Genomic DNA, 20,398 nt, shown 5'->3' on the forward strand with positions numbered 1-20,398 from the left:
AAAGAAGAAAAAAATAGTTTGAGCCAACAACTGAATTCCGGGAAGGGTGATTTTCTTCATTTTTTTCGACAATATTATATACTCGTGCAATATTTTTCATAAAAAAATATCTCAAAATGGCGCAACTCCAGCTGTAGTTAAGTAGCACCTTTTTTAAGCATCGCAGTCGCGGTGGACGCGATAACTAAAAACTATTAACCTGACCCACACTAAATTTATACGACTTATTTATCATAATAATAGTTTTAACAAATAATTCATTTCTCGAGGCGCTAAATTTTCGGTTTTTGTTACAATATTTTTTCCCCACCAAAATACGAATTTTGTTGGAAATCTTCGACTCTTCCGTCCGTCACAAGTATGCAAGCGTTTATAAAAGGCCTTAATTCTCGAAAAAAAACATCGCGCACACGTTTCAACGGCCGAAGCTAAACGAATGCCGAGTCACGTGTAGCGCACATATTTTACACCGTAATCTTTGTACAAGCATTTTTATTGCTCAGTCGTCCAGCAGCTCCGGTACCTGCGAGCATGGTTAATAGAGCTCTGATACAGCATTCGCGCGTGTACTCGAGCTCACGCACGCACAAACGGTTTTGACTCGTCGGGGCAATCAGGGCCGAGTGTCGGAACGTTCGTTGTGTTTTTTTAGAGCTCGTCGTGCGCCACGTCTCTGGGCGAGATCGCGCGCGCGCGCGCGCGGATGAAGCGATCGTATACGGCTTATCAGATAAGTTGTTTTCGTAATTGTTCTCCGTCGATGGCTGTCGATTGCGGGAACGATCTTCGCACGGCTTTTTCGTGCGGGCGAACGCCTTGATAATTATTGTCAGAAGTCGAGATACGAGGTAGTTATAAAATAGTGAAAAATCTGCTCACCCGTTGGTGTACAAAGATTCAGGCGTGTTTGGTGGTCCGGAGACCTGAACCTTCGGCAATCCATAGCCGGCGTGCATCGTCGTTTGTTGTCCCTGGGTTTGGTGGGCATGGCTCGCCTGATGCTGGTTGTTGGATTGGTGCTGTGGGTGGTGAGCATGATGGGAGGTCGTGGAGTCATCGCTGTCGCTGCTGGCTTGGGGATTATGCTCCGACCCGACTCCGCCACGGGGTCTGTAACACCGATCGTCAAGGTCATGGCTCGGTGTGATCGTTCCTTCGAGAGTCGGAGGTTCGTTATTAGTTCGCGGGGACTCGACGAGGGTGCGTGCCTCGAGTTCGAAGGTGGGCGAGAAAATTTCGAGGGGACTGGATCGCTCGCAGCTGCTTTCGGCGTTAGGGACAATATGGGCGACGGAAATCTCGGTCCCTTCGGCCATTTTGTCTCCTTCCGAGTTATCGAGACGCGAGAACGCTTATTATTTGTCTCCGTGGCAAGCCCGTTCCGATCCCTCCAGATTTAGTGGCTTCGAGTGCCAAACGGAACGCGAGAAAATGAAAAGATACCCGGGAATTTCGCGTACGTTCGAATTGCCGGTCGTACGAGGACTGAGAGAAGACCCGGCCCCCTCCAGGGGTCCGCAGCCCCGAGCCAAGGGAACCGAGTGCAGGTGGTTACATTGCCGCGACCCGCGACGAGAGATTCTCAACCGTAACAAAATCCGCTTGGCACGCGGGCGTCGTGCGCTTGCGATAAGGGATCGACAAACTTTTATTTTATCGCATCATCCCGTACGCATCGAGCGGAGCATATATTTATAATCGAACGAAGCGTTACGATTGCTTCACTCCTGGAAATCAAATCGACCAATTTCGTGTAAAGCGAATCGTGAGTTACAAATTTTCTTATGGCCGAGAAATTTGGATCGATGGTCATCGTCGAACGACCAATGGACCAGAATCGATCGAGTCTTCGCTCGACGAAGAGATAAAAGAGCAAACGAGAACTGCGCCTCCGAAGACTCGAATTCTCAGAGGCAAACCGCTGCTGAGCGGACAGCTGAGGACCGATCAGCTGTGCCGGGCTGATCCCCCAGCACTGTAACAGAGCTCTTGTTCGAGAATCAGCCGTTGCGGGAGCAGCAGCGCACGCCACGTTTCGCCAACGCTCAACCGGTTCTGTCGCATAACTGTCCTGGAATTTACCAGCCGCCACTGGCTCTCATTCGACTCAATCTTCCTCGCGATTGCATTAATCCGTTTTTTCCTTTATCGCTCTTATGCAATATCCTCGTAAATTATAAGAATTTATCGTTCACTCACGTTTTTTAAGCGGACAACACACAAATTCGTGATAAAATTCTCATTCAATTGACGCCCGAAAACTCAAATTAACTGACCACTCGGTCAGCCAATTTTCGTAGCTAATCTACCGTAAAATACAATATAATTCATTGGTTCACCTGTGGTGAGCAGTGTCGTAGCTCGCCGTCCAGTATAGGGGCGCCACTGTCCTTAGTTGCTGTTCACCATTGACACAGAGGAGGAAGGATTAGTGGCTCATCGTATACATATATATTAAGCATGTGCGCACATAAATATACAGGGAGTTCCAAGTTCACTTGTCACTCGTCAAGTCTCAATTTCTAGAACGAGTTTCGAGTCGAAAAGCCTCGTAATTTATCCTCATCAAGCTCCATTCTGACGTGAATTACAAAAAAATTGATGAATATGCTCGCACTTAATCGGGCGCCCTGTCCAAACGGTCAGAGATAGGCCAAAAATGCTCACGACGAATCTTGTAGAGGGCGAAATTTACGATGAAAAACTTTTCTATGATCTTTAGTATTTCAGCTCTGAGGGCGGCTCGAAGAGCGACAGGGTTTTCGAGGGCGCGGGAAATGGACCGCTGAAAATAAAGGCGCGAGAGGCGCGACGATCTCTCTCTCTTGGAAAATATTGCCCTCTACAAAATTGGTCCCACGGATTTCCCGTGCATTTCCAGCCGGTTCGACGGGCCGTGCGATAACAAGTCGAGCATCCTCCACCTCCGATAATTGTACAAGTGAATAATCGATGATGAATCGATGGCGACACTCATCGAGATGAGCAACGAAAAGAAGCAGTGTGCGACTGATTATTCGATCGGGAATTTCCGTTCGCGTTATCGATAAAATTCCACCTGTGACTGGCCGTACACGCAAAACATGTTTATATATATATAAGTATATAATGAGCCTCGAGGGTTTCGTCGCACATGCACTTTTCAATGAGTCTTTACAGCAGCATCCCTCGAGTGGAGGCTCCCAGAGCTCTGTCCCACTCCAGTGACTGGTACAGTAAAACTCCGATTCGAGCTGGCCGCAGCAGCAGCAGCAGCAGCAGCAGAGTTTTCTCGTAAACCAACCCGTCCTGGCTTCCTCGCAATAAAACAACTCCCTCGTCAGATTTCCACTCCTGAGACGATTCTCTGCGAAGTTTTACTGTAAATCGAGGCAGCCCGAGAGTGGGGGGCGCGCGGGCTCGCTCCTACTGGTTCTTTCTCGCCCCTCTGGAGGTGGTCAGCCAACGAGGCCTCGCGGAGGTGGATCCAAGCGAAGGCGCCGAGTAGGAAGGAGCCTCGACGGAGCCTCAGTCGTCCGAAGTTTCCACACATCGGGAGGCCGCTGTACGCTCGACGGGGAGTCTCGACTGCGTGTCACGGGTCGTTTACGAGGCGCGGGTAAATTTAACGGAAGAGATCGGAAGCGAGGGAGTAGGAAGGACGGCGGAGGCTGCACTGGGCCGAGGGGAAGCGGCTCGATCTTCGGAGACTCTCAAGCCCGTTCTTTCGGATGCTGTCACTTGTTCTTGAGCGATGAGGGGGAAAGAAGGGAGAAAAAAAGTAGAGCCAATTGAACGAACGAGAATTTAGAGCACGGCAACGTCGCCTTTCGTTTATTAAACGCCCGCGCGATGAGTGGATGGGCGAAGAGCGAGGACGAGGACGACGGGTCAATTGGATAATCTTCGCGGACTCTCAATGTTTAAAGTTTACGAGGTACGAATAACGAACGCACGGAAACAAATGAAACAACGAGACTTGGACGAGCTCCTAAATCCACGTGCCGGAGAAACCGGAGCCACCCCTCGAAAAAAAATGAAACTTTCCACTTGCCGATTCTTCCTCGACTCGATCGGAGCCCGCTCAACGAGCAACAAAATACCAAATATTATTATTCAATCTAGAGACTGTATTTACGTTCGTTTCTTCGATCCCGTCACTCCGAGCTCGGAAGTCTCGCTTCCGGAAGCGTGCACCTACCCCGACGTTGTTCGACGAAACGTTAAAACTCGTCCGAATCCCTTCTCGATTCTTTCTCCCCTCAATAATTCCGTTTCTCTCTCTCTCTCTCTCTCTATTTTCCGGCGTCTCAAACGTTAATAAAAATGATGTTGTATCGAGGGCGAGGAGAGGATGGAAATAAAATACGGCAATGCGGTGTGCGTGCGTGCGTCTGTGAGCGCGATCCGATGCGTCCGTCCGTGCACTGGATCGACTCGATCCTAGAGCCGCTCTCTTTTGCGCTGATGCTGATGTTGATGCTGATGCTCCCGCGCACTTTCAACTCCGCCTACAATCCCCTCGCGACGCTACTCTCGCGCACCGAATCCCTACATCGATACACCCGCGACGCACACCTTTGGAATCCACACTTTTCTAACGGCCGCACACACGCTCGACTATAAACACCCGAACGGTACAGTTACCGATTCAAGCGGCGTTCTCAACGCACGCTCATCGCCAAATTCACGCGGCTGCGCTTCTCGCTTCACCTATTGACCGAATATCACTTTGCTTATATCGATGCGATCCCCCCTCCGACGCCGGCCCCTCCGGGGCGAGATGCACGTACCGGGAACCCTCCGCAACACACGCGCGCGCACACGCACACAAGTCGAAACACATGGGCAGCAGCTGATTCCAATTAGCTCTCTTCTATTCAATTTCTCGCTTTTTTTTACCTCTCTCGCGAACAACAATGCCCAACGAGAAGTATTTTCGGGATCGAAACTTCGGTGCGGAGCTGCTCGAATGTGCAGTTTCCAACTTTTCGCCTCGAGACCAAACCGCGATCATTGATTTTCGATAACGAGCCTTGTTTCTTGTTTGCTAGAAACATTTTTATCGGGTTATTTTTCAAATATTGTCTACGGCTGTGTTTTTCGAACGAAGGGGCGATTCGTTCCTTCTGTTTTGGGAATATTTGAAAAACAACTCGGCTTCGTCAACGTCGAGAACTTTTTGCAAACGTATAAATTTTCCCCTCACTTTTTCTCAGTGTCCGCCAATTGAAGTGAAATTTTTAGACCCTGAAATTGGGATCTTTTTCGTCGTGGCCTGTCCCATTGATTCAATCGCTTCGTAACGTTTTCTCACTAGCTCCCAGCAGACAAATGGAGCATCGACGCTCGTTCATCAATTATTTCTTCGCTCGTATTTATCTGCTCGAATGAAGCTGGACTTTAAGGACTTTTCAACCAACAAACATAGGATACCATACGAAAAATACTTTCATTATTCCGAGTTAACGAATTGGAAATTTGGGCGAATCTTGTTGACCAGCGCTTAATTGCGTGTGAAATATTCTGAGAGGTTTATTCTGCGAAGTTCAAGCTTCTTGGATGTGTTCGCAAGCTGAGATTTACTTTTTACGTAAAAAAATACGAAGAATCAAATTGAGCGTGCCAATTAAAAATAGTCTTTGAATAGAAACGTGGGGAGATTCCGGGGCTCGATTTCCTCAATTTCCCGAATTTTCGGAGTCGAGTCCGCACGTGGGCTGCGACCAAATGACAATGCGAACCACCGATCGTTGCCATCGCGCATTTCTTCGAAAAGAAAAAACGACGTTTGGAATGTGACGATGACGAACATCTCGAACGCTATATATTATTTCAGAGCGCAAAGCACGTCATCTCCGGATGAAATATAAGATGCGACGGTCCGGTATATTAACCGCGGCATAAATCATTCCTAATTCAAGCGTCGGGGAGGGATGAGGTTGGGACGATGCTGGTAATGCGGGCGTTGTTGAAAGAAAAAATTAAAAAAAAACACTTTTTACAGGTCTCCCACAGAGACCGGACGGGCTGGTGCCTCCAGCCGCGGACGAATCTCGAAAAGGCTTTCTTCGAGTTGGACAACACGAAATATTGACACCTTCGGATCCACCGGGACGATACAATCGCCGAAGAAACGCTGAACGAACGTTTTTTCGAAAATTCCGAACCCGTCAATCGCCCTCGAGAACGGGCATTACCGCGAGAATTTTCTCACCGAATTTATATTGAGACGAATAATTGATTCGCTCACTTTTCACCTGCACACACGCCTTCTTTTTCAACCAATTCATTATTCGCGTTCTTACGAAATAATACCGCGCGGGGAGGGGCGGGGGGGAATGTGATGAATTCGAAAGCGCTGTTTTTGAGACTTACTTCGGCATCGATACGACCGGACATCCGAGCTGAAGAAGACTGCGTGCGAGGTATTCAGGCGCAGGTGCGACAGTCGCAGGTGCTGAATGTCTCGTCGGTCTCGCAGCCCGACGAGATGGGGATCCTCCGGCCTCAGGAACGACGACACTAACGGTCGATGCTGTCGTATCCTTTTGTTCTTGCTGCTGCTGCTGCTTCGACCTCGTATTATCATCCGGCACGGCGAGCAGATTTCTGCTATCAGCCTCGTTCCTTCCGAGCTCATTATTTTCATGCTCATCTTTGCGGCTTGTACGATCCGGTGCTGGGCTCTCCGAGCTGCGAGATAATCTGAGGGAGCCCGTGCGCCGTAACTCGCCGCCCAATTCTTCATCTGCAATTGTTTGTCAACGTTTCGTTTTACTGTGGGAACGAATTATCGATCGAATCTTAAATTTCTTACTAATGGGAACGCTGCAATTGAGCATTTGCCTCGAAGATTCGCTTCCACCTTGCGATCGCATCTCAATATTCCAAAATTTTCAATTTCACTATTTTTCAATTTTCCTACGGCCTGCATTATAAATTTGTTGGTTCGTCAATATTTTCGCTCCGCTGAGTCGTCGCGAACGAAGCGAAATTCGTTTGCTCGACAAAACGTTTCTTCATCTCGCGCGTTCGAACGGTTTCGAAAGCGGAGCTTCCGAATCGACCGGATTCCCGTTGAGTCAACGAGAGCCGTATTTCGTTCGCCAGGATTCGTTGTGCCGACACAAAATTCGGTCAACGAATGCTGGCCCCTCAAGCGCCGAGTGCGCACCGAAGGTGAATTTTTAACGAGCCGAAATGAAGTTTCTACTTTTCAATTGAATTTTTCCGACAGTGCTTTGAACTCGTTGAGAAAAGTTACCATTTCGCCGTATGTGTCCGTCCCAAGAGGGCAGTCTCGCGTGTTTGAATTTCCGCATTGGTCACGTGACCAAAAATATAGCCCCGTTAGATCACAGTCGTAGGTCAACAATTGAAAAACAAATTGCAAGACGGCGCGCCGGAGGGGAAAGAAGAGAGATAAAAAAAAAAAAAAAGAAAGAATCACCGCTACGTCGGTGTCGAGTGGACGAGCCTGAACGCGACTGTTCGTTCGAGCACGCTCTTTAGGTTTCAGCAAATTAAAAAGCGAAGAAAAAAAACATACGTCAAGATAGACAAACACTGTTTTCGCTCTGCCGCGAGCTCAATGTCGCGCGCGTATAGCTAATTCGTTTAAAACTCCTTATTGCGTCACACCTTACGTGTGTCTTTCGCGACGAACCGTTTTTTTCGTGCGCATGTACACGCGTGCGTGTCCCCGCGCGCCTAAGCCGGAGCGATGGTCAAACGGGCCTCCCTGCTGTTACGCCGGACAACAAATAATTAGATTAATTACACGTTCTTACCTGACATCGATGCAAATCGTTTTGTCTCCTATTATTATTCGATTTTTCAATGTCCCTTGCAAGCGAGACGAATTAAAACTCGCTGAGCGAGAGTCGAACGCGTTTTCTGGCCGAACGAACATTCGAGTTTGTTAATTTATCGTAAATATTTGGTGCGCGACGTTCTAATGGAAAATAACGACGATTGGGGTGCCGGGAGCAGCACATTTTTCGTGGGAAAAAAGTGCACCGGATTCTTTATTTTGTTTTATTTTTTCACTATTTAAAAAAAAAATTGTTTTATTATTTTTAAGGAAAGATTGTTCTTGATATAATAAAATCATGCTGTCAACGCCTCGGATCCGAATTATTCGGAGAGCCATTTTTCTTTCACGATTATTCGGATCAAAGTGCCGGTATTAAAATTAATGATTAATCAATTATTCTGTGCTTATGCCAGAACAAGGACTTCCGGATCATAAATAAGGAAGAGCGCGGTGTACAGAAGAGGAGCCAAGTTCGACTGGGCGAACATTGGATATTAGCGAACGGCCATCTAGTGTCGAATAAAATATAAAGGGAAAAGAGAAAAAAATAATTTGCGGCGTACGTACACTGGCAGCTTCGGTCCTTTATTTTTCTACTTTTCTGGCAAACGTTCGCGCACCCGAATCAGGAAATGCAGCATTCGGAATGCTTCGATGAAATAAATGTAAAACGGTTCCATCGTTTCGCTTCTTTCTGCTTGGAATTTTATCGTTTTTTATTTGCATTCGATTTTTTTAATGTTATTTGAATAAAATTTGTGAGCGTCGTTCGAAAAATTATGTCGAATTTGGAATTTCAATTCTCTTTATGTACTTATGGCGACACGCGAATCCGTCTGGTTGCGAGAGAAAAGACTCTACGCTCCGCCATACACCGCAGGACGGTACGTTCGTATGTTCGAAAAAACATCAAATTGTATGCGACGAGGAACTTTTTCAACCATGCGACACTTCAGATCCAATTAATCGTTTACAATTGACCTCAAGGTCAGCGCTGCTCGATTTGGCAGGTTAGACGAAGAGAGAGAGCAAAAGCGACGGAGAGAAAGAATTTTTTGTGCGAAGTAATGAGAATCAGATTTGTAACGGATTTAGACTCTCAGACGCTGACCAGACAGTCACTTGTCGCCGCGACTGTGATTCAGAGTAATAATACACTGTCTATACGGGTACGTGACAACGAATACTTTATCTAAACTCTATTATTGTTTTACACGGAAATGTTTTTTTGAGCATAATTGAAAGAGTGCTTAATTGAGAAAAGCATAATAAAAAAAATCGACTTGGAGACAGATTATAACCTTTTGGAAGAAAACAAGTGTGAAATCGAACCATTTTTTACCGTTCGGAATCAACTTGTCGCATGGCGTCGTTTATTCATTGCAGAAGCACAATTCTACGTGGGAATTAGTGCGATAAAACTACTTAGAATGTCGTCCACCAAATGATTTTGTTATTAGAATTATGATAAATTGTTTACCTTCATTAACTTTTAAAACGGCAATATTGAGGCTATTGCCTCGGCGTATATTTCCAGGCGTTGACAACCCGTTCGAACTATCACTCGGCGGCGTAATCATAGTCGACACATTTTTCAAAATCACACTCTCTCGTTCAAAATAACCTTGAAACGAAGCGCGAGAACGTGCTTAAAAAATTACGTGTAAATACCAGTTTGGCAAATTTCCGGTTTCATTGATAAAGTAGACATACAACTTTATACTAATACAAATACCGCACTAGCACGATAATTTTAAAATGACTTTTAAACCACTGGATGGCGCCACAGATCCTGTGTGACTGCGATCGTAAAACTTAAATACACGTATGGCCGAGTCGTGATTCACCGCGTTGAATCACGAATTAAAAGAAGGCGAGACGCTTCATTCATACATCAAATTACAAATTTATTATCGAACATTTGTTTTTATTCTCGTTTTCTCATATGCTTATTTGTGTGGAATGAATAAACTTGCTGAACGGACCTTCGGAGGTCCCTCTAACGAGAAAAAAACGCGTCAAGCTCTCAACCATCTCCTGCAACACTGTGCGTGAAGTCGAAAAGACGAAAGTTTATTTTTGTGCTACATTTGCTTTGCGATAGTTTCGTGTGCCAGAGTCAAACGAACGTCACAACAAAACGCGTCATACCTCGACAAACACGCTTTGGCAAATTACTAAATTATATATGCGCGAACGCGAAAGGTTATGTCGCGAAATAATCATGACGATCTAAAAATAATCCTTCCACGCGCTCGCATGCTCTTCTCCATTCGTTCATCGACAATGCTGTATGCGAGTTTTGCACACAATCGAACAAGTGATGCCTGAGTAAATAATAAATTATTAGCTGTGACCTCAATTTTGCTCGTGACAGGTTTTGTGTAAGGTCGTTACCACTGTAATCTACTGAACGAAGAATCTCGCCTGAGTTCTATTATTGAAAAAATTGGTTCGACGATCTAGAAATCTATAAACAACTCAGTGTACGTTCCAGCTCGAGAATAACCGCGTAGGTGTCGCCTCGGACGAAAAAAACAAGTGTCAACATTTCGGCCAACAGAAATGGGAAAACGATGAACTCAAAGCTGTTTTTGATTTCTGTCAAAGGAAAAAATTCGAGGTATCCTCGAATATGGAGAAATCGCTTAAAGTTCTACAGCAACGATGATCATCATCATTATATAAACGTCAATTTTCGAACGAGTTTCGCGTTTTTTGTCGTCATTTCGAATTCATTTACTTTAGACGAAACAAACGTCGCACACAGATGATGGACTCGTTGGCGGGAACTGGCTGCCGAAAAAACTTTCGGAAGTAACGATTTAGAAGAGCTTTTCACGTTAGGCAGTGACACTTCAGCTTAAACGGTTTACCTGAAATCTAAAAATCGGATACGTTAAACTCCGAGTCGTCGGTGATCGTTTAAACTTCAAAGTCGTTTTTTTATGTAAAAAAAAAAAGTTTTTATGTAAAACGGTAACGATTTTTTCGTAATAACTATAGAAAAATGGAGATCGATTTTAAAACAGCGGGGTTGTCACCGACCTCAAAAAAGTTCTAATCGTGTCTTTAGTACCCATTTCGAGAGCAGTGTGTTTCAAGAAAATGCCAAGTTTTTGTTATTTTTCTGTTTTCGTGAATTTTTTAAAACCTCTCGACACATATGCATCGCCACGTAAAAAAATCTGTTTCTTTTTCACGAAACATTTACCAGAAAAATAATTGGGATTTGAATCATTCCAAATATATGTTCAAAGTGGAAAAATGCTTGATACAAAATTTATGGTTTTAGGAATAACGATGGCTGTCCCATTTCTTGGTAGCCACTTTTATCTTTCATCGCTGTATCTTTTGAGTTGATCGATTGGGGTGGTAGCTCTAAAGTTGACAAAAATTCTCTTCTATTTCAAAGCCTCTGAGAAAAGTTGAAAAAAATTGTCCCAAAATTTTGGAGCTGTCAAGAAAAATGTAAAATTTTGAATAGTTTTTTTTTTTTGACAAACGCATCTAAAGCTGCGTTTTTTTGTGGAAAAATATCTCAGAAATCTATAGTTTGTTGATAAAACCCTGAAGCAATCTTAGAGCAATTCAAAAACATTAAAAAAGTTTTTCATGTCCGTATCGTCTGCAATGAATTCGCTGAATAAGATTATAAAGCGAATAACGAGGAAAAACAGAAATCTTCAAAAATTTTGGGCACTGAGTGTCAATCCTTTCGGTTTATTATTAAAAAAATACAATTTTAATATCTGAAGAGTAATTCGTCATCTCCTTTATTTCAACTCTCTTTAAGTTTCATTGAGTCTGAGCTGAATTCAGCGATGTATTTGAGAAATTTTTCGCCAAAATTAACTTGGACAGAATTTTTTGAATTTTTAGCGATTTTGATAATCCGCTCGTTATCCTGACGGAAAGCAAGGGCGAGTAGTCCCGTTCTCAGAGTGTCTTCGTCGTCGGATTGAGTATCGGAAACTTCGGAGGAAGATTCTCGGATGGGTTGGTGGATCGTGAAGTATTCGTAAGGCGAATTTCGAGCATAGGAATTTTCAAGGCAGATAAGAGCGTGGCCAAGGAACCGACGATGATACCAGAGAGCCTCGTGCCCCGGATAGGTGAGAATATTATTCTCGTTGTTCTTGCAGTCTTCGACCCAGTAAGAGAGTGCGACCAGTACTTGATCGTAGTCGAGTTCTGAACGCCTAGGGACGACCTTGGAGCTGTGTAGATAATTCAAAAACCTCCAAGCCTCGTTATCCCTCGCGTTGAGGGAAACGATTTCTTCGTTCGTAAGATGGGGCGTGATGAATCGTTCTACTAATTCACGGCGTTGCTCAAGCTCGTCGCAGGAGCTTGTGCCCGGAGATGTTTTCTCGTAGAGCAAACGTTTGAGCAAAAATTGCCTGTAGGCTAGACCGCTGTGATCAGAAACGTGGCGACTACACCATTCACCCGAACTTATCCACTCGCTCTTAAGCAAACTCGCATAAAATTCGGGCATTTTTTTTTGAGTGTACGTCATTACGTATTCCCGATGACTCCAAGCATGATAATTATTGGCGTATCGATCGGCCGATATTTCAGCCAGTTGGATTTCATTGCTCAACAAATCTCTCGTCTCCTCGCTGCTCGTTTTACCACCAGTCAAAAGATGCTGCAACAACCATCTTCGATAGGCAAACGCCTCGAAACATTTGGCTTTGTGGTATAATACCAATGCGGTAAATTGCAGTTCTCGCAAGCCCTCGAGGCGCCCGGTCCTCACGAGCTCTCGCCTTATGTTCCAAAAGGTCGAAACATCCGGATTCAGCAACAACGCACCCATCAACCATCTCGATATCGTACTCGTTTCCGCTCGACGATATTCGCTCCTCTTCAAATCAATAAGACGACCGTACGCGTAACAATACAACGGTTGTACACACCACGATGCCAAACCCAACGAATGCTCCTCGTGATAAACCGGCGATTTGTTCTCGTTATCCTGGATCGGAATTATCTCAAAACTCTTCCTGTAAATCAATAAATATATTCCACTTATGTACAAAATTCATTTTAATCACATGCGACTGCGAGCTTGCAGTTTTTCCCTTTTTTGACAGCAAGCTAATTTAAAAAACTCATTGCAGTTTCAAGACACTATCTACAGTGATCCTGGTCTCGTCGAGGACTTTTTTTAATTTCATAACTTCAATTTTCTATATTATTTGAATGAATCTTTTGACATTCTATGAAATATTCCTTTCCCTTAAAGAGCTTACCACAATAATTTTACATGTCGTAGTCCAAAAGCTCAAGTATCAATACTTTAGCAATCACAACCATATTTTCATCTTTAAAAATAACATTGGAGCTTCGTTACTGCAAACTTTGATTTTTTTTGTTGTCGAATTATCAATTTTTTTCGTGTTAATTTGTTCTGAAGAAACAATAAAAAGATGTTTTCTGGCTTTGATCTGCAACAATTTTTGGAGCAGATGCAAAAAAAAAGTTGCAATTAATGTTCATATCTTTGGATTGAACATTCCAGTTTTATGTGCTTTGAATTTATTAATGCTGAAAAAAAATTCTTATCCATATCTCTGATCCAAATAATTTGCACTCGGAAGCTTACGTATTCAGCTCACTGAGGATCTATTGTGATCAACTCAGGAAAATCATGGCCTATCTATTGAAAATCATTAAAGTGAGGTCAACAATTTTTTCATTCCGTTATTAGGTTCAAACCTCTTTATATCAAGAGCAGTGGTAGTCTTGAGGAATAATGTTTGTAAACGTGTACTCGAGAGCTTAAAATAGGTGATGCAAATTTTTAAAGAGTGCAGAGATTGATTATATATTCAATTGTGCATAACCAATATTCATGGAAAGTTTTTGCAGCATTATTGATATATGATGTGAATAATGACAACGATCTTCGTGTTTCAATAAATGATTGATTGTTGAAAAAAAAAAAATTCATTTCCATTTGAATTCTATTTTGTTGCAAACAAAATATTAACGTAATTTTTTTTGAAAAAACTCACAGTTCGAGATCTTTCTTTATGACATTCTCAATGTCTGAGAGAATCTTTTCTGCAGCTGGGAATATTTCTTCTTGAATCGTCACTCCATCGTTTGGACGTTTTGATGCATTCCTTGACAGGTTCATTGTGTTTATCAGTAAAAAAGATTCAATTTTTAATTCACTGAATATTTATGTTGTGTGGCTACTTTCTTTTCTTATACGGTGCACCTCCCAACCCTCGCAACTCCGAAAAAAACAGTTGTAGCGAACGAAGCTGCCTGAAGTTCAGCTGCGTTCCGCTAAACGCTGCCGTCTCACGGCGGTCGTCTCCTCGGTCTCCTCACAACACCACGACCATATATGTATACTTGATAATAATTATATATATGCAGAGTTCAGTGCGGTGGTGCTAGTGGCCACCGTCGATATACAGGCTTTAACTATACCGACGCCTTGTCGGCATTGAAAAAGGAAGCATACGTTGAATAAAAAATAAATATAATCGTTAACTTTTTACTCTAAACTAATAATCTTCAATCAATATCTCACAGAATAATGATGTTTTTTATTATAAAATGTATTTGCTGTCAATAATTGATGGTAGACCCGTTGAAATTATTTGCAACTCTACAACAATTCAAATGTTTGTTTTTTTATTTATCCTCTTTCCACTCGCTCGTCGTCCTATATCTATTACATATATAAATAATAAAATATATAAATACATAATATATTTCTTAGAATCGATGTATCGAGATGATATCTCGATAGACGTCAAAAAAAAAAAGGTTGAAAAAAAGACAGACTATACAACATAACCTCGGAAGTCGATAAAAGCGTGGAGTGTGGAGCGTGGTTGAGCTTGTTTCACAAGAATCAGACAGACTTCTGGACAAGAATCCAGACAGGTTTTCTTTCGTCACTTCATGTAACCTTATAAGGAGAAAAGTGTTTTATCCTTACCGCACAAAAGCTAAGATACTTCGATTACGTGAATTAACAATATTCAAAGGGGTATTCATTAATAGAAAAATGTCCGATCCGCGTCTGCGTACGCTGAAAATAAAAACCGGTGTCGTAAAGCGTCTCGCCAAGGAAAAAATTTCGTATGAAAAAGAATCGGTCCTTCAACGCGAAAGAGTACAGAAATACAAGGACCTTGGTAAGATTAGCTTCCATCTTGCTAATCAATTTTTGTTCTTTTTTTTTCTAATCGGATTTAAACTGGATGCGTTCGATTTTTAGAATTGGTTTATTATCGAGGTTAGAAATTTTTCAATCAATCTGAAATTTATCTAAAATAAAAATAAAATCAAAACTACAACATTACGGAAATATTATACCGACATTTTTTCATCGATCTCACAGATTAATAAAAAATCAATTGATTTTCGATACAGCAGATTAAATTACCGGGAAAAATTGTTTTTTTCCCCATAGATCATAGAACTGAAAATAATTCAACTGCCATAAAACTCCTCTTGCGAGGTTCTTGAAGAATCGTCATTGTAGCCTCCACAAAAAATTCTGTCTTTATATTGTTATAGATGTAAAATATTTTTGGAAAATTCTTCATTTTTCCAGGTTCTTTGTAATAAATGATTTCTTTTCATTGATTAAACTATCGGACTCGTAACATTTTGGATCCAAAACCATGTATCGATCACATTTAATCTGACTGAAAGTCACTGAGAACTCCTTAATATTTTAGTTTGATTTGATTACAATTCAGGCAAGGACGGTCACGATATCAGAAAGCAGGAAGAAGTATTGCAGGAATGTTTGATGATGGTACCAGATTGTCAGCGACGTTTGGCCAAGGCTTTTGAGGAATTGAAAAAAATCCTAGAAACAGAGCAAGACCTCAAAGAGACAGAGCCATATACTGAAGCTGAGAAAGTGTTGAGCGAAGCTTCGAGTGAATTGCCCAAAGAACCGGAATTACTATTAATGAGTTAAGGAAGACGGAAAAAGACAAAATAATTCCTTATCTCGTACATTCGCATTTACTAAATTAACACAAACGCAGATAACACAAAGCAGCACACTTTTTCAATCACGCTTAAGATTTTTGTAAAAGTAAACACAATTTATTAATTTTTGTCTGCAACAATGTGGCCTCAATTTCCTCAAAATCTAAATTACCCTGAAAACAGCCAATTCCTGATGAATTATTCTCCACCACCTTGGGCAATGGGTAATTCCAGAGCAAATTTTTTCACTCCAGAAAATTCTAGTTCCCTCGGACGTATAAAAAATGAGCGTGAAAAAAATCGAGCTACGATTGAAAATTTCGTAGATTGTTGCCAGCCTGAAATAAAGATTACTCGAGAAAAAAAACCATCGTTGAGTATTTGCCAGGCCAAGGAAATGCTCGCAAGGGCTTTCGGGGCTCTGCAGAATTTGGAGAAACTGAAAAAAGAACTTTCCTTGGATATTGAAGAGGCGGAATGGTCCCAAAAGTGGCAGGAGACTGAGAAGATTCGGGACAGTTATTGCAAAATTATCGGGGTAATAGAACAGCCTGAAAGTGTTCTTGACGAGTTGAAAAAACACTTGAACCACCGGAAAAAGAAAAGACTTCGCGAGGCAAAGAAAAGAGCTCATTGGAAAACGGAAAAAAAGTTGAAGCTCGAAAAACGAGCTCGACGACACGATGAAGTTGATTTCTGGATTCGGGAGAAACGAGAAGCCATCGAACGTGATAAACAAGCCGATAATTTGCGGAAAGATGCTGACATTGTTCTAGCTGACGTGAGGTCTAAACGCAATGACGCCAAAAAATTTCTTGCTCTTCTCCAGGAGTTAAGAAATCTCCGCAGGGTCAAAGTCAATATTGCCAGAGCGAGGGGAGAAAATTTGCCAATCGCTGCCGATCAAGTATTCGACAACATTATTGGTATTTTGCTTTTGTTCATTTCATACTATATTTTCTTCCGATATTCGATTTATAGGATTATGAAAGCTTATGAAGGAATGATTTTCATGTGCTTTTCGATGATAGAGAATTGTTTAGCAGGTACTTGCACAAGGTTTCAAAACTGCAGTCAAAATAAGTCTAAAGTCAATAGCTTTCAATAAGAAATTTCACGTTGGATCGTGAAATATTTCAAATTTTTTATAGATTTTGTTTAATAGGGACACACTTCTAAATTTTACCCGATGAAATATACGAATATCAGGAATTATAAGGGATCTCAATGATAAATAAAAATATATGGGTGTTAATAAAATGCAGGTCAATTGGTGGAACAATGGAGTTGTCTAGATGGTGAATACTCGATCGAGGAGAAAGGGTTGAAGCTAATGCTGAAGGCAGATAACGAGGAAAAGATTGAAAAGCGTAAGAGGAGCACGTTCGACGATTGGGAGAGAGTTTTGTTTGGAAGGAAATTGCAAAAGTTGTGCGATCCTCATCGGAGCAATGTTCATGGTCTTTTGAGGATAAGAAGTGCGTGGGACAAATACGCAAATTTCGAGAAGATCGGTTCGCCGGTTCCAATCGGCTGGATTATGCCTGTGCCACCAACCTCAGCCGCTTGGCAGAGATGCCTTAAATAACGATTATTTGTATTATTCAATAATGAAAAAAAAATGTCACAGTAATAATTAAGCTAATTTTTATGAATAAAATCCACGAAACTTGTCGATGCATTTGTTTTCGATTTGTTATAAAATTTATTTACAATACATAACAATTGAACTGATTTAGGCGATACTGAAAACGAGGCTCTTCTGAGAAGCGCTCGAAGGCTCCAAACCAGGTAATTCTCGAATGGAAATCGGTTGCGTCGTTTCTGCAGCTGATAGCAACATGTATAAAGTTCCTTGAAGCTCTGACATTGCAATAACGAGATCCTCTTCTTCAGTCAGCTTTTTTTCCAACATACCGAACATGGTGCGTAGATCGGCGCTTAGCTCTTCTAGGTTATCCTCGTAAACGTCTACGACGAAAACATTAATCCATTACTTTGTAATACTTGTATAAGCATATCAATTGAGCTAATTTGGTTATTGGTGTCGATAATTATTTTAAGTGGATTTAACACAAAAGAAGATTTAATTAACACACTTAACACCAGGCTCATTTTCTTTCGATCCAAATTGTCAGGACTAGCTTCGCGTTAAACGTGTAAATTGTGTTTAAATATTCGTATATGAATGATAACTAATTGTTTTCAAATCCATTACTATCATCAGCCAATAATTTACACGTAATCAGTGATAACGAAAATAGCCAATAATTATTACTATGTTGATATCGAATGATTGCTTCTAAATTTCTTATTATCATCACTCTCTTCAATAATTATTTTGACCGATAAATTAATAAAATTAATTTGTAGTCTTCGGTTTATAGCAAAATTACAATTGATGCTCATCAATCGTGAATAATTGGTGCGGGAGGAATCATAAGATACGAACCTATGAGAGTATTGGCGACGCCAAACAAAACTCTTCCATATCTCACGTTACCGATGTGCCTGATTAAAAATTTGAGAATATTAACGAGAAATTTTCCGTCTCGTCCTGCCAACGCTTGGTGCAAGCCTTTTCGACGTATCAATTCTTGCATAAGGGCGACCGTTACGTTGGGCGTTTTATTGACAACATAATTCAGCATGACGCTGTCAAGAGCTTTTGAGTATTGAAACTTCCTCAAAAATTTATCGTGTTTTCCCATCGTCTGCTTGCTTTCCTCGGGCACGATGAAATCAACTGTAGAGCTGATGTCTTTCCCTAAGTGTCTATACGAAACTTTTTTTTGCTTTGATCCTTTCGTCTCTTTTGCCTCATCTTCTCGACGTCTTATAGACAACAGACCGTCAACCATTCCTGCTACTATTGTCTCGTCGTTGGACTATTTAATGTCAATCAATACGTCAATGATAGTAATAACCATAAATTTTCATGCATTCAAATACATATTTGTATAAATAGATTTTGATCGGATCCACCATAATGAAGAACTTTCTCGACAGCTATAATTCATTACTGTAAAATATACTCACGCTGATAGCGAGGCTGAGAACAGAATTGGGATAATCGAGAGTGTGTACAGTTTGGTAAGTCCCAACGTCGTAAATTTTGACATGTCGATCGAGGGATCCGGAGAGGATTCTGCGTCCGTTGGAAGCAATGCGGAGACAAGTTATGGTTTTATGATGCTGCGAAATGCGAGCAAGAAGTTTGCCACCGGCAAGAGCATCCCAAACGCGTATTTCGGTGCCACCGGCAGAGAGGAAAATTCCACCAGAAGGTAAAAACATGACGGCCTCAACAGGTGCTTCGTGGTCAACACTGAACAGAGTTTTATCGTTTCGGGCATCATACATGCGCACAGTTTTGTCATAACTTCCGGAAAGAAGGATGTCCGGTGAAACAGGACTGCAAGCACCGCATCTAACATAATCCTGATGTCCGTCAAAATTAACCAGCATTTTTTCACTCGCTATGTCCCAGAAAGCTGCTGTCTTATCATCCGAAAATGAAGCAATTTTCAATCCATCTGCTGTGAATTGAGCTCTATGTACCGCCGCTTTGTGACCCGAGAAAATTCGTAAGGGACTTCGAGTCGCAACATCAAACAATCTGACCACAGACTCCTGTCCACCACTGCACAAGAGTTTTCCATCACTTCGAAAGCTACCCCCGTAAGCGGCTTCCTTGAATCTACTCAGATTCTTCGTTACCAGCTTCGTTATTGGATTATAAATTTGCACCCTGACTGAACATGTGACTGCAAAGTGATACGGCTCTGCTGGTGAAAAATCTATGTAGTCTATTGGTCCAAACTCCTTCACTAGTACCGGAGTCTGTGAAATTTAAATCATTTTTTTTTGTTTAGCACAAAAAATGTGCGTCATCTATTCATTGCTGTTATCAAATACTGTTCTTACTAGTTTTGTTCCATTTTGTTCTCGAGTTTTTTTTGTGATACTAGATTTTCCATACATTTCATTGATTTCCATTACCACTATTTTTTTTTCCAAATTTTCAATATTAACCATTTTTATATTATGAAAAATCATTGTTTATCAACAAATTTTCGATGTTTTCTTCATTAATTACAGTTTTGATTTGTTATTGTATTAAAAATTCTTTTATACAAAAATTATTTGTTTATTTTATACTTATTTCGTTTTTTGTTTTTCTAATTGTTTCATTGGTTCTCAAAATTGAGTTTTAAGGTTATCTTATGAAACACGTGTTCTCGTTTTATCGCAGAAAAAGTATTAGCAGAAAACTTTTAATGATAAAAAAAACGTTGAATAGTAGTGAAGTTGAACTTGCCGTGTATTTCTTCCAATAAATGTTATCCGGTGTTATTTCGGAGCCAGCTTTTGTGAATATTTTCGTGTTGGTTTTCTTGAAGGACGCCATGTCTGACGAAACATGCATCAGCTGGTGTCAAATACACACACATGGACCATTCGGTGGATCATGTGCATATATTTTATATATACTTGAAATTTTGATATCGATCGAGCGACTGTATTCACCGAACCTGTGTATAGTATCAGAATTTCATGCTAGATGGCACTGCAACCGCTCCCAACAGCCGCAAAGCGCTAAACATGTCTGCCATATAG

The 20,398-nt window shown here is 41.7% G+C and overlaps 5 protein-coding genes across 9 annotated transcripts in view; 2 read left to right on the plus strand and 3 right to left on the minus strand.

Annotated features, from left to right (window-relative positions):
* Nucleotides 1-11,353, minus strand: part of LOC122412590 (GRAM domain-containing protein 2B-like) — a 40,317-nt gene extending 28,964 nt beyond the window's left edge. Inside the window, exons 1-3 of one of the 5 annotated variants that reach the window (XM_043422253.1) lie at nucleotides 9,279-11,353; nucleotides 6,358-6,730; nucleotides 880-1,110 (exon numbers count right to left, since the gene is read on the minus strand). In XM_043422253.1, coding sequence (XP_043278188.1) covers nucleotides 880-1,110; nucleotides 6,358-6,730; nucleotides 9,279-9,378 — 704 coding nt within the window. In that variant the 5' untranslated portion in view covers nucleotides 9,379-11,353. Of the gene's footprint in view, nucleotides 1-879; nucleotides 1,111-2,339; nucleotides 2,399-6,357; nucleotides 6,731-6,799; nucleotides 6,984-7,246; nucleotides 7,447-7,772; nucleotides 7,795-9,278 lie in introns of those variants that run through there. The other 4 variants (XM_043422257.1, XM_043422255.1, XM_043422254.1 and 1 more) reach the window with 4 other exon arrangements.
* Nucleotides 11,354-11,491: 138 nt separating this feature from the next.
* Nucleotides 11,492-14,135, minus strand: temp (protein prenyltransferase alpha subunit repeat-containing protein tempura). Its single transcript, XM_043422260.1, has 2 exons — nucleotides 13,825-14,135; nucleotides 11,492-12,810 (listed from the first exon to the last, which is right to left on the minus strand). Exons 1-2 carry the CDS (start codon nucleotides 13,947-13,949, stop codon nucleotides 11,580-11,582), a joined length of 1,356 nt encoding a protein of 451 aa, XP_043278195.1. The 5' UTR covers nucleotides 13,950-14,135; the 3' UTR covers nucleotides 11,492-11,579.
* A 479-nt stretch (nucleotides 14,136-14,614) lies between these two features.
* Nucleotides 14,615-15,908, plus strand: Tbca (Tubulin binding cofactor A). Its single transcript, XM_043422262.1, has 2 exons — nucleotides 14,615-14,967; nucleotides 15,538-15,908. The coding sequence occupies exons 1-2, from the start codon at nucleotides 14,838-14,840 to the stop codon at nucleotides 15,762-15,764; spliced, it is 357 nt and encodes a 118-aa protein (XP_043278197.1). The 5' UTR covers nucleotides 14,615-14,837; the 3' UTR covers nucleotides 15,765-15,908.
* Nucleotides 15,909-15,917: 9 nt separating this feature from the next.
* LOC122412593 (programmed cell death protein 7) lies at nucleotides 15,918-17,459 on the plus strand. Its single transcript, XM_043422261.1, has 2 exons — nucleotides 15,918-16,704; nucleotides 17,044-17,459. Exons 1-2 carry the CDS (start codon nucleotides 15,918-15,920, stop codon nucleotides 17,364-17,366), a joined length of 1,110 nt encoding a protein of 369 aa, XP_043278196.1. The 3' UTR covers nucleotides 17,367-17,459.
* On the minus strand, nucleotides 17,460-20,235 carry LOC122412591 (U3 small nucleolar RNA-associated protein 15 homolog). Its single transcript, XM_043422259.1, has 4 exons — nucleotides 20,100-20,235; nucleotides 18,818-19,621; nucleotides 18,231-18,666; nucleotides 17,460-17,749 (listed from the first exon to the last, which is right to left on the minus strand). The coding sequence occupies exons 1-4, from the start codon at nucleotides 20,205-20,207 to the stop codon at nucleotides 17,514-17,516; spliced, it is 1,584 nt and encodes a 527-aa protein (XP_043278194.1). The 5' UTR covers nucleotides 20,208-20,235; the 3' UTR covers nucleotides 17,460-17,513.
* Between the last annotated feature and the right edge of the window lie 163 nt (nucleotides 20,236-20,398).

This window comes from Venturia canescens, chromosome 6, assembly GCF_019457755.1.
Source record: "Venturia canescens isolate UGA chromosome 6, ASM1945775v1, whole genome shotgun sequence".
Lineage (NCBI taxonomy): Eukaryota > Metazoa > Arthropoda > Insecta > Hymenoptera > Ichneumonidae > Venturia > Venturia canescens.

Excerpts from the sequence above, each read along its gene's own strand:
- temp (XM_043422260.1), bottom strand. The coding sequence starts at position 13,949 with ATGAACCTGTCAAGGAATGCATCAAAACGTCCAAACGATGGAGTGACG. Across the intron at positions 12,811-13,824 it reads ATAAAGAAAGATCTCGAACT|GAAGAGTTTTGAGATAATTC; the intron begins GTGAGTTTTTTC and ends ATTGATTTACAG.
- Tbca (XM_043422262.1), top strand. The coding sequence starts at position 14,838 with ATGTCCGATCCGCGTCTGCGTACGCTGAAAATAAAAACCGGTGTCGTA. Across the intron at positions 14,968-15,537 it reads ACAGAAATACAAGGACCTTG|GCAAGGACGGTCACGATATC; the intron begins GTAAGATTAGCT and ends ATTACAATTCAG.
- LOC122412591 (XM_043422259.1), bottom strand. The coding sequence starts at position 20,207 with ATGCATGTTTCGTCAGACATGGCGTCCTTCAAGAAAACCAACACGAAA. Across the intron at positions 19,622-20,099 it reads TTTATTGGAAGAAATACACG|ACTCCGGTACTAGTGAAGGA; the intron begins GCAAGTTCAACT and ends TAAATTTCACAG. Across the intron at positions 18,667-18,817 it reads TTCTCAGCCTCGCTATCAGC|TCCAACGACGAGACAATAGT; the intron begins GTGAGTATATTT and ends GACATTAAATAG.
- LOC122412593 (XM_043422261.1), top strand. The coding sequence starts at position 15,918 with ATGTGGCCTCAATTTCCTCAAAATCTAAATTACCCTGAAAACAGCCAA. Across the intron at positions 16,705-17,043 it reads AGTATTCGACAACATTATTG|GTCAATTGGTGGAACAATGG; the intron begins GTATTTTGCTTT and ends AATAAAATGCAG.